Genomic DNA, 19,927 nt, shown 5'->3' with positions numbered 1-19,927 from the left:
CATTACCTAGAAATGACATCAGATTTAATTAAGTAATTACAGTCACGGGCGATGAAAAAGACACTCACAAAATGCCGAAACCAAACAACCTAATTTTTAACAAACATTTAATTTTAAATTTGAACAAAAAATTTGCTGTTTTTAGTTGGTAATATCCTGATGCTTTGTTAAATGTACTTCAACGTTGTAGAAGGCGTCATTAAGCTAGCCTCGGAACCTTTTCATTGCCCCTGAGTGTATTTATTTCGGAAAGAAGTGTTTTGCGGTCCACGCAATACCTATGCCTTATAGCATTTAAATAAACTCCAAAATATAATCACATATAATTATGTATATATATATTTTTATGTAGCCTGCATCGTGTCCCACTGCTGGGCCAAGGCCTCCTTATAAAATGACCACCGTTCCCGATCCTGTGCTTCTTTCGGCCATTGAGGCAAAAACCTGCCGAGGTCGTCCCGCCATCTCCGCCTGGGTCTTCCGCGACGCCGACGCGTCCATCACTGGGCACACACTCGGTGACAATATAGGAATATATTATTATTAAAATGAGATACAAGTGGAGTGACTGAAAAGGTCCCTCCTTTCTGTGACCATTCACCTAAAATAAACCTTAGGTTTTAGGATACGTATCTAATTATCTACGTACCTACACTGATATTATGAAGAGAAAGATTTAATTGATAATGCTCCGTAACGGCCCGATCAATAAATTCATCACAGTTACATCAGATATTTATTTTGTTATTTCAATATAAAGTATTTAAGTAAAACTAAGAACTAAAAATAAAAACCAATTTACTTATTTTAAATTCGACTACAATGTTTCTGCCAGTACCTATTTACCCACAGGTATTAATTAAGTAAAGCTTATTTCAAGCCGGAACCTTTGCTCGGCTCCATCAAGTAAATTGTGTCAATGTCCACAACTGGACATTAAATTACAAGAAATAAAATAAAATAAAATGCGTCACCTCCAATTCATACTCTATACATCACGTTTTCGAGACGAAATAGCTGTGTTCGTGAACGCACGGAATGCAACACGACTCTTTAAAACCTATACAATAAAAACTTATTTATAAAAAATATATAAGTAGGTATAACCCAGTTATCGAAAGCTGGCATGTTCAGCACATATATACCTAAGTTGCGCTTCTATGATGTCTGTGAATAAGCGTGTGGCGGGACGTGGTACTTTTTCTACCGTTTATAAATACACGGATATTTGTGATGTTCATGCGTTCATGCTCTACGTATGTTAAATATACTGCATAGGTAAATTTCATATATGTGAGTACTGTGAACGAGCCAGCTTTAGATAACTGGCCTGTAGATACTTTCATGGTTTGAAAGTGCAGGTAAATGCGTCAATCACGACCAACATTGGATGATGACATTGCGTAGCGACAGCAGCTCCCAGGTTCCCATAAAAAAGTTGAGTTACGAAATTATAAGTAAAACTGGGTTCATGGATGGGTTAGATTAGAGTTGTAGTGGTGTTAAGGTGTGTGATAAGGCCTCGTTCTCACATTCGTGAGGCCATGGGTTGAAATTCTGGTAACATGAGAATAGAATAGTTTTTTAGAGGAGGAGGAGATGTAATGGGGTTAGTAATAGTATTATATATCGGCCGTATCACTGAGGTTATAAATAAATAACCATTACCCTAGCTATTCCAACATTGAGCCACGATTATTGGTACGTGAACACTACCTAATTAAATATCATGTTTTAGCAAACGATTAAAATACCGAATTAATTACAAAAGAGCACTAAACTAAACACTTGAAATAGGCTAGAAATCACTCAAACCTGCAGTTACTGCTTTGAATTAGAACTTGGCTTAGGACAGATGATGTCATAATAACCTGTAACATGTAACCTGTTGCCCATTGGCCATATCTACTTATTGCTAGTTTTGATAACAAATATAAACATCGATAAAACAGCACCTACCGGGGTTGTTTGTACTGAAATGCCTGAATGTGGTTGCATCAGTCATTGGATATGTGTCTGTGGGGCCACTCTATATGACGAAAAGCTTAGTTTCAAACTCTATCTCCTTGTATTAAACATGTCGATTGCACAACAGTCCTTGTTCGTTCGTTTTTCGTCAGTATAGAGTAACCTTCCTGGTCACTCTAGCTTTAGTTTAATGTAATTTGCACCTGCCTACTCTTAATTTCTTATCGACATTGTTGAAATACAGGGATATATATTATATGACAAAACGACAAACGTTTACATTACATTTTAAATAATACATCTACTTAGTAGTAAACGTGGGTATATTAAATACCTATAATTGCCAACAAAGGTGCACATTACCAAAAATAAATCAAGAAATCCTTCAAAATAGTTTTGTGCCAAAAGGTGTGCAATTTATGGATAAGTCGGTATAATTAAAGCAAAGTTATTAAAAACACGCATTGACGCTTGAGTTGTAAATAGACTAATTAACCAAATATTTGAAGGTATTATACCTAATGGCGTCAACACTATTTTACAGATAACGATTTATGACATGTTTTATTATTAATTAATTTAATTCAAATTGTTATGTAAAATCTTGTTGAAATTTATTTGAATTAAATTGTTCAAATTTTCATTTAACCAATTGAAACAATGTATTCCATGTTAAGCATCCACATCATTTGCCACTTATTCCACTTTCATGGCATAGTTTGAATAAGTTTGAACAATAATACGTACAACTACATAATAAACGAGAGCAGATAGTATATCATTACAGTTGAGCTAGCATAGTATTTGGCCCACACGCAGTGAGTGCTAACAAAAGACAACGAGGCTGTAATGACCAGCTGTAGTAGTCAAACGACGTTTTTCAATGCATTTGTGAGAAAACCGTTAATAATACGTAAAATCATACAAAGTTATTTTCGTAGATAAACTTTTGGTTTTGGTATTGTTGCCTTTCTATGCTTAATATAGGTGCGGGATGATTAACAATGTAGGTATCATCAATAAATACTATTTTATTATAATTTTATTAACCATTGCTTATAGATAGTTAACATTAACAAGGAACGAATGTTGGTTAAAAATTAATCTTCAACGCGTCGTCATCGTCAATTTTCGCGCGATACTTCACAATTACAGTTAATTGTTTATAAACACTTATTATTTATTGACTTCTTCACTAAAAGGACATGTCAGAATGTGGAATGAGGGTCATAAAATGGATAATGGGGCTCTCGCCTTCATCGCCCATCATTAAAATGATCAAGTCTTAAGCCGAGGCCTATATATCCATCAGTTGTGTTATTGTGTAAGCAGAGGTTCCATTATTGATATTTGTTGTAACTTCTTACCCTAAATTTCATCACCTTTGTCAAACCTATCACCCAACCGAAGTCCACTTCAAGCATTCTTCCAAGGTCGAACTAACTAGGAATTATATTATTATGCCTTGAATTCTTCTTCTTATGATGGTGGTGAAAAAAAAAAAACACTATATAGACGGGCTTCTAGCGTTTCCACCGTGGTGACAAGTTTATCCAGTAAGAATAGCGTCAGTCACTGACTGCCCAGGGAGCCTCCGCAATTTGATTAATAATAATGTTAACAATGAAGACAAAAAGTCAACTTGCAATGCGTAAGTAACGTTGCGCGTGTACTCAAGGGCCTATCGAGAAAGGCGGGATAGCAACAATAAATCGATCGAACGAGGAAGGTCAGACGCGAGAGCTATCTGCGGCGATCGATATATTTATCTTGTGCTGATGGTACACTCAGACGAATGTCTTGATATGTATCTGATTGATACATACTTTTTAAATTAGTCTTGTTGCATGTATTGCAGTGTTTTAATTGACTTATTGTTACTGCTGTAACGTCAATGATGTGTATTGTATACTCGTACATAAGTTGTATGTGTATAGTAACATAGATTTTGAGATTGGAAGCGTATGCATATTGAAGGAAGAGCATTGGTGTAAGGTGTAAGTATGTTTCTTGGTTAGTCAGACATTAAACTTACGAAAGAAGGCTGCTATGTTTAATACAACCAGATAGAGTCGTGGTTAGCGCAGCATCACCGTCACCAAGCGCTACCCGCGGGTAGAACTTACTTTTCAAGTGAGCGCGTTGATGTCTTTACTATGGAGATATTGTTGGCGGTCAAATCGCTCTTTTTTTCTTCCGGTTAATTTAATTGCCGGTTATGTCTAAACAATTTTGACTCGTATAAATGCGTGTTTTGGTATAATATCGATAATTGAGGTGAAAATCATTAAGAATTTTGCAAATTTTTAAAGGTTACTTCTTGAGTATCCTTGATCCAAGATCTTTTAGTTGTAACAAAATATGCATTAATGATCAACTATTTACAAACTAAGTACTTATATTAAATTCCTACAAATGAATTATTATTATTACTTTAAAGTTAAAGTTTTTAAGGCATCTCAAATAAATATTTCATAAAAGAATATTTTTTAAATAAAAAAGGATTTCCTCTAAAACAGGTCAAGGTTGAATCGATACGAAAATCAATTTGCCTCTTCGCAGTAAGTGAGCTGCAATTTCTCTACAGCATTATACATGGTCCCCCGCCGTTTTACTGTGACAAGGGCTTATTGATGACACACGCATCGATAACGTTTAGGACCTGTTCACACCGAGAAGCCTGGTTAACTGGTAGAAAATGCTGCTAGCAGTAAGTTCGCCTTTGTACCAATTTACTTTGTGCAATAAAGAATTTAATAATAATAAGCCTGAGTTTGATGTGGTATCTGTGTGTTTGTCTGTCACAACGGGGTATGCTGATTTTGATTGGAGAGATGGAATTATCGGTTGTTTTTAGTATTTCTAAAAAAAATGTTAAGCTGTTCATAGGTTATTGAAAATGGACTCTACAGGATAACGGCATTTTGGTATTCCGTCAAATAGAAATGAAAACTTAGTTCTTTTTTTATTGGGTATATTATTCCAATCAATATTTATTATAGAAGTTTCCGTAATGGTTATCCGTACAGAGATACAGCCATCCAAACCTGTGTTAATTGTTTAGAGACTTTAGAAGAGTTACTACAATATGGTACTTTTTCAGAGTTGGTCCTTCAATGAAATTTTCTCAGTATGTCTGTCACACTGACTTGCCGACGGGAATCAAAGTGACAAAGTTCCACTCTGTATGTGAAAGCTCTCAGCTTAAGTGTGGCCGCGGCTTTATACATACATATCATATTATAATAATAATTGTGTTTACGTAGTTGTCAAATGACCGCGCAGTGACGGTTATTGTAGTTAACAGTCCATATCTTTTGTGCAGATGTCAAGGGGCTTGCTATGACAGCCTTTTAATATATATTTATAGTGTGTACAGTGCCTAATGATGCTTTTTAAGCAAGGATATAATATTTTTTTACTTTGATACGTAATAAGAAATTATCAAATATGGATCCATCATCGTTTGGTAGGTTAACGGGCCCACTTCTCACGACAAATATGCGGGTTCGAATCCTGTGGCATTAGGTATATGAGTTCTTAGGAATTTGACTAACCATTATTAAATTTATTCCATAGCATGTGAAAATAAAACATCGTAAAAATGAAATTGTGTTAAACGATGTAATTTTTTTACGGCTTTTTAATTGTCTTGATACATACCTAGTAATAATTTCTGCAATCCACAGCAGTTAAAGGTACTTGAAGTAACGAATTTTACAAATTAGGTAGTTGTAATTTGTAATTAGGTACTTGAGACCGGTTAAAGATATTGACATAAATTAGTTAAAAAAGAGTTATATCGAATTATCTATTAATTTGTTGTGTAATCAATTATAATAGGTACCTAGTTAATTACTTAGGATCGAAAGTATGTAAATGTCCTAGTCGATGTTTCACCACAAAAAGTTCTCAACAAATCTCTTGATGAAAAATATGTAGGTAATAACTTATTTAACACTTCAAGACATGAACTTCACTTCAGGTAATACTTATGTACTGAATACATAATTGTACTTACAGATACACACTAAAAGAGCTTTCATATTAGGTACTGAATACTCATCATAATGGTGCCAGTGTCGAATATGGACAAATGTAATCTAATTTATATTGGATAAACGTATACATGATACCTTGCATAGTAACCTAACCTAGTCCAGTGGCCGCAAATAGCAAAGGAAACGCGTAATCTAGACGAACTTAAAAACAGTGTCCACCTGAGCACCCTCTAACCTTCGGAATACCCTCGCGGCCGGCACACGTGCTGCCATTGAAATATGTATGATATTCGCTTATTATCAATGGCGCATTGTCCCAATATACTTTCACAACCGAGAAACGCGAGCGCGCCACCTCTGCGCGCTCCGAAGTATATAAGCTCGTTCCCGCCCTCATTTCCGTCAGACGCAAGTTGCACGCCGAACATAGCGAGTCCTGGAAGATATCTCTTCCAGCAGCGCTATTCAACCGACACTCGCTAACGAACCTCTTTGTCTATCCCTCTTTCACCTCTGTGCTCCACCCAACCTCCTCTCAAAATGAACTCCATGGTAAGTCCTTTCATTATCTTTACATGTGTACCTAAAGAACTACAGTTGTGAAATGTGCTAAATCATTTTAATGATAATATTATCATATCACATAAATCAGAGGAGACAATAATTTAGTCTGTGTTTGTATTAAGAATAGGTCTAATGATTAATAGTGCTTTATATAGTACGTAATATGTGTTGGTATTAACACGTCTATTTGACAGAAGCAATCAAATTTTGCTATACAACAAACAGATATCACGAAGATTTATTGTCACCCTAATAATGTGTCGTAGATCACTTATGCAAATTTTCGGTTCCAATGGTTGATTAACGCTGCGCCTGCGCCCGTTTCAATAACTCTATTTATTGTTGTATCTGATGCAGGAACTGGTTTGTTTTCAAACACCAGCCTTACCTTGCCCAACACTGCAGCAGTCCGACCTCTTTAACCTCTTTCAGAAAATACAACAATTTCATCTTTCATAAGTGCAATCTATCATCTGATATTGGTTTCGTATCTACGGTTCTAAAGCAATTGCACTTTTATTTCCGTAGATCAATCTTTTGATAATGTTTCCATTTAAACGCAACTTAAATTGCTTTTTTAAGATTATTATCTTAAGATCTCTGTTAAATTCAGATAAGTAATTCATTTAGACCCTTTGTACTTGCGTGTGTTGATCTAATTTTCCTTTCAATTACAAACTTAACTAAGCGAGTCGAATTCGCTCGTTGCCAAATATTACGCTGGAACTATTCGTAAGTGGACTGTCATAACATGACTGCATTAAATTATTGCTGGCACAAGCGTGAGCATCTAGGCTTCGTGTTGAAAAAACTTCCGCACGTCATAGGCACGCCACTGTACCCTCGTTGTAAAATGTGTTGTTGCAAACTTGCAGCTTTATCTTCTCGTGGTATAGAGATGATCAAACAGTTACTTTACCTGCGAAATTAAAAAATAATAATCTTTAATATCTTATCTATTTTTGGTTAACTTCAATAGTATCATAAATTCGATGTCAGCTAAGTAAAGTGCCTGTGAACGGAGTCTCGGAGCTAAGTTGGTAGATCTATGAAATACTGTCTCGTTTTAAGTATCTTGTAGTCAAATTCAAAGTCATCCGACAGATCCGTGCGTATATGGCTAGCTAATGTTTTGTGTCAGTAGGTAGGTAGGTATTTCACGCGAAGTTTTCACAATAATAAATTGTGTCCACTTTTTCAACGGACGTAGACATTAGCAAGAATCAGGTAAATGTTATCAGATCGGCACTTAGCCGGTCCCCCCAAGCGTATTATTAAGTAATCGATAAAGAATCAGTAAATTATTGCCTCCACGTACATTTTCTAACACCATTAACAGTTCGTTACACTAATTTCCTTTTGCGGTCGTTGTTGCACCCCGGGCAAAAAAAATATAACTTGTTCAAGTTAGGATGAAAAATCTGAGTCAATTAAGTAATTTCGGAATAAATTAAGTATCTTGAAGACGTGTGCCTACTAGCGACGGAACGGCGAACTGCGGTTTCTAAATGCTATTTGAGTAGGGGTTCATTTCTTTTTAACATATTTTTTTATTATTAACTATGTTACTTAATACCTAAAATCTTATTTACGTAGTTATATAAATTAAATTTAACTTCATGCACTGATAAGACCCTCTGCCCTGTTGCACACCCACCTTATGTTACAGTTTATAGATTTTTATCTGTTACAATAGCATCAGGCCATATTTAAATTACCTTAGATCTTTGTAACAATATCAACACTTACTTATTAGCGAATAAGGATACATTCAGAACCTCAGAATAACGAACCAGCAGTATGCCCGTGATATGCTGAATAGAAAAGAAACTCAAGGCCTAGAACTAGAAAAAAAACTTTCAGTGAGTGACATTGAGTTGGGCGCGAAATACTGTGGAGCCAGCGAGGTGTTGCGTACGTTTGTGCTCCAGTTCACCGCGTGTCGCGGCCGCGGCGGCGGGGGGCGTCCCACGCCCTAATGGGACGAAAGCACTTGGGAAAGTAGGAGTTATGGGAGTCAGGGTTCAGCCCATGGTTGAAAAGCAGTTTTTTTTAGGATTTGATGAAGCAATTATTTTTTTTATTTAAGAAAAATAATTTTATATGGATATAAATATAGGTACATAGGCACGTCATATTATTGAAATACTCGACGAACTTACATACTTATTAGTTTCAGTGAACGAAGTGAAGAAAAACTGGTCAATGTTAAAACAGCTTGATCTAGTTGTAACATTTAATCACTAAAAATACGTAAATTATGTTAATATTGAAATAGCCGCCATTAACGTGTAACAATTTGTTAAAGACCCAGTTACAAGAACGCTATATTAGAATGCGAATGTAATCCATTTGCTAATTCAATTACAATTGGACTAAATTTAAGGTAATTCAAGTTACCTACTTACTTGCATACAAATTTACTTAGTAATGTATTTCGAAAACTAAAAAATGCGGGGTAGAGATACTCAGGGTAGTTAGATGAAGTGTAGGTATAAAGGTAATTCTAAAGGGTAGGTCAGTAAAAGAGACAAAAACTTGAAGCTATAGAAATTGATAAAGATCTTATATTACTGTTTACCTTCTACCAAGTTGACATCAATGATAATCATGTTAAAAAGCTATAAACCTATACCTTGTCTTATTAAACGTACACAATTTCTGTTATAGGTATACTTAGCGGGAATTTGTAGCATATTTTAGATAATGTATTGATAAGACTGCACATAAATTATTCCGAACCGTATCCACGGCATTAAGTGTCATTTTTGCATACTGATGTATTAGAACCGCTGTAAATCATAATTATAATGCTTGGACTCGAAAATTACATTTAATTCAGAGGAATAAACAAGATATTTGCGTAGTTTTAACCTGAATGTCTACCCTAATGACAAAATAATCCGAAAATTATGTAGGTAAAGAATTAATAACAGTGTAAATCGGATATGGGTAATCTTAAAACTCCTTTAGACCTTTGATGAAACCTTCAGCACAATCATCATTGACAATACATAGATAGATGATGGACCATCACAAATATTCAGATTTTCAAATCCAACGTGTAACGGGATCTAATATTCAATTACAGTTAACAATTCAGATTTACGATTGTTTTATTCAAATTAGTTTGAATAAACATACAATGAATCATACCTTGGAGTAGAACACAAACAAATAACTTACATACAAAACCAACACTTTCTTGTACTTCCTGATCCACAAAAACTTTATCTTGACATAAAGTCGGAAGCCATAAATGGTAACAGCATTGCCCGGGCGCTCGCTGGTCCTGCGCAGGCGGCGGCGGCGGCGGCGGCGGCGACTCGCTCCATTTACGAACACAATGTCAACTGGTAGCATTAACACCTCAGATTTTAAACCAACAATACCACTCCAGGTTCTTACGACAACGGTGTAAGATCTCATTTTCCTTGTAGTTGTTGGTGACCGCTGCTGAATTCGATTGACTGCAATATTCATAGCGTCTATTACATGTTCATAGAGTTTAAATTGTAGTTGTAGATGCAGGAGCTTCGTAATCACCGTGCTGCATTTATTCGTCGACAATGGTTGAGATTAAGTTTAGTGATGCTGATAGTGTCGATGGAAAGATATCACCTATTCCGTCTACCAGCCTGTGATAGCATTCAGTATTAGCTATCAATGGTTATGTCCTGTGAGAAATTATCCTGATAAAAGCTTTTCAATGAATGAAGACATTGCAAATAAACAATGCCTTCTTAGTGTTCTTTCTTAAAACCACTTTACTGATCCTGCACATTGTCTTCTTCCAACAACAGGATACAGGAAACATTTGGGAGAAATTTGTACTCTGTATCTACTGAGTGACCTAGTTAGACGTCGCTGAAGAGTATGGACTCACTCTTATGATGCAGCACAATTAGAAGTAACGATAGCTTCCAGTGCTCTTTCTGATTCCCATCAGCAACAGGGTTGTCACCACCGATAACGTTGTGCGGTTGGCACCCAGGTGGTCTAGCCTCGTCTGGCACATCCCTACTGGCCAGCGTCCGGCGCGCCTTGCTCGCCTCGCCACTCACCTCCTTCAACATTCCACCGATTTAGAAGGGCATACCCACGCGCCACCTTCTGCTCTGTACAGTAATTATAATACGCCCACTATATTGCCCCTTAAACTCTGCCCTTTCCCACAGTTTAGCTTATCCTGCCGCGGTAGCTAATTGATAACTGTTGCCAGGTTATCCGGACTACCTAGTAGTTTTGTGCCTTAATGTGACTAATCATTAACCAGATTTGAGTTCCAGATTTGTTTCATTGACTTTAAATATTAAGTCAAGTACTTATTTCAGTATCTATACCCGATGCGGATACGTCTATTATAGAGGTACACTATTAGATAATGATCGATACCTGTACTTACATTTCTCTCACATCGAGATGGATGACAATGACAAGGCTATCCCTCATAATTGCGTCATGCTATACTCAAATGTAACCTGCCTACTTCAGAAGGCCATTATATTCCGATCTCATTAAATGCAAATGAGATCTTTATACAATGTTAAACGACGCATGCGCAGCGAAATGTTATGATATGTTGTATAAGTTACTGATGCAAGTACCTACGTCGTAATGTGAAGCTCGGTGCTAACATTGTCACTAAAATCTCCTTAAATAGAAGGAGTTAGAAGAACTTAATTAGAAGTTAGACTTTGTGAGGGGAAAGGGAAAGCATCAAACAAAACATGACGTATTTTCTTTGGAAATATTTTTACACCTTCTAAATATACTTATAGTTAATTTCAGTTATTTATTGCTTTTTTATTTATGCGAATAATAATAGACTATAAAACGGTTAAGACTTGAGAGCAATGTGGGAAGTTCGGAAAATGGACGAGGAAAGCCAGTTGGCCGTGTTGAGGCAGGCCCGGGGGTCGCTCTATATTACGAAAAACGAAGTTTCGGAGCGTTGTTGTGCTGATTGCACGACAGCTCTCGTTCGTTCGTTTTTCGTCAGTATAGAGTAACCTCCCCGGAGTGATTGATGAGGCTCAGCGGCGGTTCATTATGAATAATTACTAATTACTGGGTAGATCTGATCCATGGCGCCGGCTGCCTGCACCTGGTAATGCTAACAAATTAACAGTTTCTGTAACATTTTGTTACATTTGTTGTATCAATATTTAAAGATAATGTTTAAAAAAAGTTGTAGGTACTTTTAAAGTAAGAACTTTCATTCAAACGAGCAAATCAATTTGTGAGTACATTTTTTCGTTGCATTAAACTTTTATTAAAATAGGTGCTTTCATAGAAACTGTTTTTTTGGCGTTACTCAATAATTTATGTTTGTGCGCCTCCTTCGTTGTTAATATCAATCAACTAAAATCATATCCACATAAAAATGCAAGAAAAAACTGGTCTGTCCTGCGCCACCCCTACACAAATCCGGAAAAGCTCTGAATGTGCTCGACAAAAGTGCACCCACGTTATGAAACTGTCACCTATCAGAACCGGTCGCGGTGCACACATGGTACACTTTTATCAGTGGCTGTCCCGCCGCCTATAAGTCAACAATAATTATAACTTTCACTATATCTTACCAGCTCTGAAGTCACGCTAAAAAACAGTCAGAACAGAATAACGCCATTCAGTCATTCTGCGGCGGCTTAGTGAGCGCTATAAGAAAGTCGGGTACATTAACCTGGCAACGGGAGAGCCACTGATAAAGCTCCACCCTGTACCTATATGAGCTGGTCCAGGGCGGAAGCGTGGTTTCCTGCTCGTTGACCTTCGCCTGGCCTTCGGACCTTGACGCACATTCACTGGGCTACTTTTATATCGCAACGGCGCAAGTTATAGGCGAAGGCGATCGGATCATTTCATGGATTAAAAAAAACGTGGTGTTCTAAATTTGAAATGCTGATATGATCGAAAGTATTGTTATAATTTAGGCAGGTAGGTAGACATATGTTAAATACAAATGTAAGGATATTTTGTTGTGTATGATTTAATAGTTACTCGATTCAATAAGTATTAATGTTATTAACCTATATTATCTACGTTGTAGATTCTACAACGCATGTAATAGTTTATCATAAAACAAAATAAACTTGGACCATTCACTCAACGTAATTGTATACCACTCAAGTAGGTACGATAATACATTGTCAATCTGTGGCAGTTTTTTCATCAAGATCATTGAAAAGTTCAATTAATCATTATTAATTCATTAGCTACACTAGTTGGCAAAGCCACAAAGCTATGCTCGAGATAATTATAGTACCTACTTATCTTACCTTAACGTATATCAACCATCAAAAGCTGTTCTATTGCAGCCCAATTATGTACCTAAGTTTGTAAGTACCTATATGTATAAAAAATATTGTGGTACCTCGTTACTTACTCCACAAAACGGATGTAATAAAATAGCAAAGAATGCATTTCAAAGCAAAAACGTTCTAGGTAAATCAAGGCTGCGAATGTATCGTAAATATAATATAAGTAAGTAGTTAGTTGTCCGAGCAATTTTACGAATTCACGTACCGACACCGATTTCGACGTGATAAAATTCTATTGATTATGTAATTACACAAAGTAGGTTTGCAAATTGTATGCTTCGGTCTTAGGCTACCTTATAAACCTAAAAGGTATCCCTAAAATGGTACACAATCTAGGTATTAAGTACCAAAAAGTGTCACACGCCACTAGAATCGTTCGGAAAATCATTTTTTTCTTTGTAAATATATATCTAAATATTTGTACTTATGTAAGAAATATTTTTTTAGAACACTTAATAGAATAGAATTTGATTTCATTTCTAGATTGTAGATAAACAGTATATTGCTTAGCCAGATGAAGTTATTATAGCAAAAAACTGCTGTTAGATTGCTGTTAACATTTTTAATTACTGTGGCAAATTACCACTCAACGTGTGATAAATACAGCTCAGCTATGTGACACTAATTAGTACAGACGCGCTTGCTAAATCATGCTGGCTCGACGTGACTTACTTTTTATGGCAAATGAATAACTTTTCGGTATGCCGTCGTGTGTTAGAACACCTTATCAAGGCGTGACCGTAATTAAAAGCTTACTTTGTCATTTTGAACAAATTCTCTGCTATAAGAGGGTAAAAAGCTAGCCATTTACGCACGGATCTGCCTGACAGAATATCCTACATATCTGTACGTCTAGTATAGGTTGTTGATAGTTGACACTACGTTTATAGTTTCAGTTTTCTTCCATACATTTACAAGCAGCGCCTCTAGCGGAAACTATCATAAACTAAAATTGGTAGTATGAGTTATTTCAAATCGTAGTTTTAAAAAACGAAATAAGTTTACGTGTAAATTATAGCTTTTTGGTAGTACGAGTTACATGTTTGACAGATCTTAGGTAGTCAGCTTCAACGAATTCGAAAACTTTCATAGTTGTTGCTCTCACTGAAAATTTGTAGGTGAGAAGCGTTTTTGTTGTTGGTTAGGATCTAGTTAGAATTCAATTTGTGACTATCAGCGATCATATTTTGCGTGGCGAATGGCTGCAGAGGCAGAGGAAACCCTATTAACCACTAGGAACTAACACAAACTTAAGAATGCGGAGTAATGATGGCAGGAATAGTGCTTGTTATTAGAGATAGTTTATATTGGTTCAGTGACTGGACCCAGTAGAGTACTATATTGGTACTGATCCCGCTTGGACGCTATTTTCAACCAAGTCCAATGCGACTGTGTCGTGAAATCTGCCTTACTGCGTCCAGGCACTGAACCAATGTATATCACCATTAGGGTGCTTACATAGAGATACTGGTTACCTGTATCTACCCGTACCGTACAGGGAACCCGATTCTTTACGTAAGCACCCTTAGAAATGAAAAATAAATGTTTAAAAATAATCATTTATTACTTATATAGTTATCCATTACATAAATGGCCTAAATCCCCACGAGAGGACGATAGCGTCGCGGCGTTGACTGCCTCGGACGAATCACGCGTCGACGGGTTGTCCTAGGACTCTGCCTTGGTCTCAGTGGGGCAACAAGTATTGGGCTTCTTCCGACGACAGGGCATCTTGGGCTTCGTCCAACGACAGAGCGTCTTGGGCTCCCCACATGTGCAGAATAGGTTGTAGGAGATTCTACACCATGTACGGACATTTATTTATGGCAGTTAACCTGCCGTGGGGTCCATCGGCAGGCTTGTTTAGGTCCCCATTCCTGTAAATAGTACGAATAGATTAGGTCTAGTAAAATATTATTTATTCCTACAATTTTACCTTAAGTTATCGTAAACATAATAAGTATATAGGTAGGTAGGTACTTACCTTTCCATAAAATCTACAATTAGGTACTTCGAATTGCGATGCACTTGTGAGGATCATTCTTAATTCTATAATTTTTATAAATAAAAGCTTGTAAACCAAATTTCAGTTTGTTTTTGTTAGAGTCATTGACATTGATTGACATATATATTTTGGTTAGAGTCATTGACATATAATATACGAAAATCAAGACGCCAAAATGACATGTGTGTTTGCCCTTTCTTTTTACAAGCGCTAGAAAGAGGTAAAGTATCTAGAGTGAAGTTCGCACAATCGAGTTGTAGCATAAACGATATCGCATGAACTATAATCAAAAAATGTAACTCATACTACCAATTAACTTGGAAACTAATAGTTTGGCGTGCTTACGATTTCTATCAACGTTGACATATATTGCAAGCCCGTACTAGACGCTCTGCCGGCTGCCCGTGTTAAAAAGTACGGATCTGGGGTTGTCACTCTAAAATATGTCATCATTGCATGGCAGCACTCGTTCGGTCGCTTTACGTCAGTATAGTCAGATACTTAATTAATCTAACCCTCCGGGCACGGTGCAGGCATATCCGAACATCAAACTGCCTATGCAACAAAACTAAAATAAACAGGAAATACAAAAAAAAAAAAAAAAAAAACCAGCTAGGTCAGCTAAGTACGTTACTTATAGGCATCGATCCATTTCATTAAATTGTAACTGGATATTGAAATCGGCAGCGAGTACTGGTGAGGTGATCTAGATCTGCGGTGGTCGGCTGAACCCTGACACGCATTCCTAACCCGCAGCTCAAGCTATTAGCTCATCGGTCAAACGTTTCATGAGGACGTCTCATTACTATTCATTTTCAATTTTCCAAACGTTCCTTAGGGCTGTAATTTAAATGATTTGCCTCAAAATCGACAGATATACCTACATAATTTAAATTTTCAACAGACTGCTCTACTATTATCATTTTATTATAGAATAAATAAGTAAGTAGGTAGGTAATAATAAGTGCAACACATTTTTATGGTCGCAAAAAGCTTATTACTTTATTTCCAACATCAAACCATTAAATGCCAATAAAATATCCTGTATTTGGTACTTAATTCTTTAATAATGTAAGGCCACCTATACAAACGCCATTCAGTCAGGTTGAAATCCGCAATTGCTTTCCATTTCATTGACGACCACACGCTGTATTGAACCTTAACGACAAGGGAATCCTGCTCAGAAATGCAAGTAAGGAGTGGTTACTCTTTTTGTATGATCGGGTAAATGGTTTTAGTAATAATTTATGATTATTGACCCTTCGCGACCAGATCTGACCTTTGCGACCAGTCAGGGCCTGCCCTTGTGCCCTTTACGAGATATATTAGACTAACTCCGCGAGCCAAAATTGGTATGAATTAATAAATTATGTAAAGTTGGAACGAATGAGTAAATATCGATTACTTATGCCGTGCACAATTTGACTAATGATTTAATATCTGTTTGTAGTTTGCTGTAAATATTTATTATTTACTGTTAATTTTTCATGTAAGTACCTACTTAGGTAGTCCTAAAATGTATAAATTTTTTATAACACTGTAAGTACGGTGGCCTGCGCCTAAAAGTATACAGGCGGAGTTTTTAAAATAGCGATCCCTGATGATGAAGGGCCCAGCTACATCTGTTATAAATCCGGGGACGTGTTGTGTGTGATGTGTGTAGCAGTGGTGTTTATGTGGATGTGCTTGAGCGGCATGTGAGCTTGAGATCGCTATTTTAAAATCTCCGCCTGTATACTTTTAGGCGCAGGACCGTACATAGACCGTACGGTTATATTGTACTTACATGTAGTTAAGTACTTATTGCTCTTATTCGGTAGTTCTATTGTTTACTCATAATTTATACAAGCCGTAGAGTGCATTAGCTAATATTGAATTAATTACAGAAAATTTATTAGTATTTTATAATAGTTTACCCTATCTCGTATCGTAACTTAGATTGAATAACTGGAAAGATATTTATTAATTTGAAGTACCGAGGTGGAAAGATTGCATACTGGAACCGGTCGCGTATAAATAGAGTCCTAAATTAGATCTTTCAAGATTTATATCTCTTTCAAGTTGACATAACGTAGGTAAATCACATCAAATTATTACTTACGTAGGTAAAGCCTTCCAATCATGCTGTTATAGACGAACAGTTGCAGTTCTTGTAAACTTATTCCGATTGATGTTGAATATACCTATAATACTTAGTCATGTACATTGGTCTTAGTAATAATAATGTTTTAAGTATGGAGTAGACAAGCCGTACCTCTGTGTAATGCATAGGTAACTAGATACTTATAGGCTTTCAGACTGTACTACCAGCACATTCCATTTCAACACCTTCACTTATTTAAAACCTTAACAAGATACAAATAACCGCCAATCAGTGTTATCAAGCGGTCCTGCCTTGCAATGAACAAAGACCCACAGTGTCTTACAAAATAGACACCTGACTACTATCAACTTATCTTCAAGCGAATTAATATGAATTTGAATACAGTATCGACAGTCAATGTAATGTAATGACAGACCCAGATAGCTGCGGGCGTTCCAATTAAAAGCGGAAAATGGCGACCACTCCGAATAATATCACGCTAATAGAGGATATGCTGAGACACGCAACGCAACCACTTCGCAAACGAGCTATAAGATCTACGGACAATATGGGTGATAACTATCTCCGACCAGTAGGCACGTTTCTTACTTCTGTTACGGATGTTGCCTCACAACTTAGTTTGTAAATGAAGTTAAATGTGTAGCACTTGACTGATGTGTGTCTGTGTTGGTTACAGATCGTGCTCGCGTGCGTGGCGCTGGCTGGCGGCGCTATGGCCAACCAGGGCCAGGGCTGGCAGGGCCCGCCCGCCAACATCGCGCTGTCGCAGGACGGCCGCAACATCCTGGACACGCCCGAGGTGGCGCAGGCCCGCGCCGCGCACCTGTCCGCGCTGCAGCGCGCCGCCCAGAACAACCCCAACCCGCAGGACGACGGCTCCTACAACCCGCAGTGGGACAACGAGGAGTACTGGCAGCGCGCCGAGCAGCCCAAGCAGTGGAACGCCGCCCCTGCCCAGCAGTGGAACGCCGCCCCCGCGCAACAGTGGAACGGAGCCCCCGCGCAGCAATGGAACGCCGCCCCGGCCCAACAGTGGAACGCTGCCCCCGCTCAACAATGGAACGCCGGCCCCGCCCCCGTCGCCGAGACCCCTGAGGTAGCCCAGGCCCGCGCCGCCCACCTCGCCGCCCTCGCCGCCGCCAAGTCCGCCGCGCCTGCCCAACAGAACCAGTGGAACGCTCCCGCTCAACAGCAGTGGAACGCCCCCGCCCAGCAGCAGTGGGCCGCGCCCTCGCAGCAGTGGTCCGGAGCTCCCTCGTGGCAGGCGGCGCCGCAGCACCAGGCCGCCAACATCCGCCTGTCCCACGACGGCAGCCAGATCCTCGACACGCCCGAGGTGGCGGCGGCGCGCGCGGCCCACCTCGCCGCGCACGCGCAGGCCGCGCACGCCGCGCCCGCGCAGCCCCAGCACCAGCAGCACTGGTGATTCCTCTCCACCCCCCCTCCCCTGCCCTCCTCCCGCCCCCCCGGCCCGGGCTCGCCCGCAGCGCGCGGTCCCCCGGACGGCGCAGTCTGCGCGGCGTCACCCGGAGCCGCTCTTCTTCGATCTCTTCTTCGTTTAGAAATTTTCAAAGTGCAAGTGCGTCAGCCTGTTCTTTCTTCGTGGCTTTTTTTGTTACTTTCATAAACAAATTTCTATTCAACGAATTCTTTTGTACATAATTGTATGTATATGCGTAATAATTATTAATGAATTATATGAAAACATAAACATTTTATCTGACTATTATTTTCCTGAAGCGCTGTTGGTAGGCTTAACAAAATAATAACATAACAAATTACCCACTCAATAAGGGTCGCTACTCGCTACCAATAAATGTCTCCTTACCGACACTATAAATTCAAATTACAAAATAACTGTGCACCATGATGTGACCAATACCTGAACAAATAAAGATAAGAGCCGAAATTACATAGAGCAAGGCGCATGGTGTTTACATTTCAAATGACATCGTGCCATCGCACCATGTGCCTGCACTCGAGGGGGTCGAGTGACCCAGTTAATTATGTCATACATGAAGTATGATAATAATGATAAAGACTGATGAGTTGATGATTTATGATGATACTAAACAGGTATATAGGCCAGGCAATTACATAATTTACACACCGTGTATTATTATGATGATAGGAGTAAAGTACCATGGGATTTTATTATGGTAATTTCATGCAATGAGCTATGGAATTTACCTGTTAATTAACAATAAAGTCTTTAAGCAATAAGTATGTACGGTGGCCTGCGCCTAAAAGTATACAGCCGTAATTTTTAAAATAGCGATCTCAAGCTCACATGCTGCTCAAGCACAGCCACATAAACACCACAGCTACACACATCACACACAACACGTCCCCGGATTTATAACAGATGTATCTGGTCCCTTCATCATCAGGGATCGCTATTTTAAAAACTCCGCCTGTATACTTTTAGGCGCAGGCCACCGTACTTAAACACATAGAATAGAATAGAATAGAATAAATCTTTATTCAAAGAAAACAACTTATGCTATTACATACATCCCACAAAACCAAATATACCTATCCAACATATACCTATTTTTTCCTGTACCTTCTGCGGGTTGACTGGCAGAAAAAGCTTTTAGCGTTAAGTCCACCCTTTGTACTTTTATTTGTAATATTTGTACAATAGAGTTAAATAATAAAATAATAATATACCTACTAATACCTACTTAAACCAATTTAGAAAAGGTAGGTATAGGTGCTGCGATGCGATGCTGTCTATAACCGATCGATAATTATAAACTAAAAACACATGCAGTTACAGTTGTAGAAATAACGACACAAAATCAAAGGTTTGCACTGCAAGACAAATTTATGACCGAAACCAAACCTCCCAATTAAGTTGATAACACGGACGACAAAATACCTCGAAAATGTACCTATAATTTGCTAACGAAAGCCGCTATGGAGGCGGTGCAAGGCCGATCTATCATTTGATTGACGC

General features: G+C 38.2%; 1 protein-coding gene and 1 long non-coding RNA gene across 2 annotated transcripts; one reads left to right on the top strand and one right to left on the bottom strand.

Annotated features, from left to right (window-relative positions):
* Nucleotides 1-6,356: 6,356 nt before the first annotated feature.
* Nucleotides 6,357-18,681, top strand: LOC105382894 (pupal cuticle protein). Its single transcript, XM_011552872.3, has 2 exons — nt 6,357-6,521; nt 17,642-18,681. Exons 1-2 carry the CDS (start codon nt 6,510-6,512, stop codon nt 18,389-18,391), a joined length of 762 nt encoding a protein of 253 aa, XP_011551174.2. The 5' UTR covers nt 6,357-6,509; the 3' UTR covers nt 18,392-18,681.
* On the bottom strand, nt 14,402-15,248 carry LOC125489704. Its single transcript, XR_007267188.1, has 2 exons — nt 14,841-15,248; nt 14,402-14,733 (listed from the first exon to the last, which is right to left on the bottom strand). It is a non-coding gene; the product is annotated as an uncharacterized LOC125489704 (long non-coding RNA).
* Nucleotides 18,682-19,927: the final 1,246 nt, after the last annotated feature.

Source organism: Plutella xylostella, chromosome 16, assembly GCF_932276165.1.
Source record: "Plutella xylostella chromosome 16, ilPluXylo3.1, whole genome shotgun sequence".
In the NCBI taxonomy this organism is placed as follows: Eukaryota; Metazoa; Arthropoda; class Insecta; order Lepidoptera; family Plutellidae; genus Plutella; species Plutella xylostella.
Note: the sequence above shows the minus strand (reverse complement) of the source record. Positions and strands in the feature narration are given on the sequence as shown.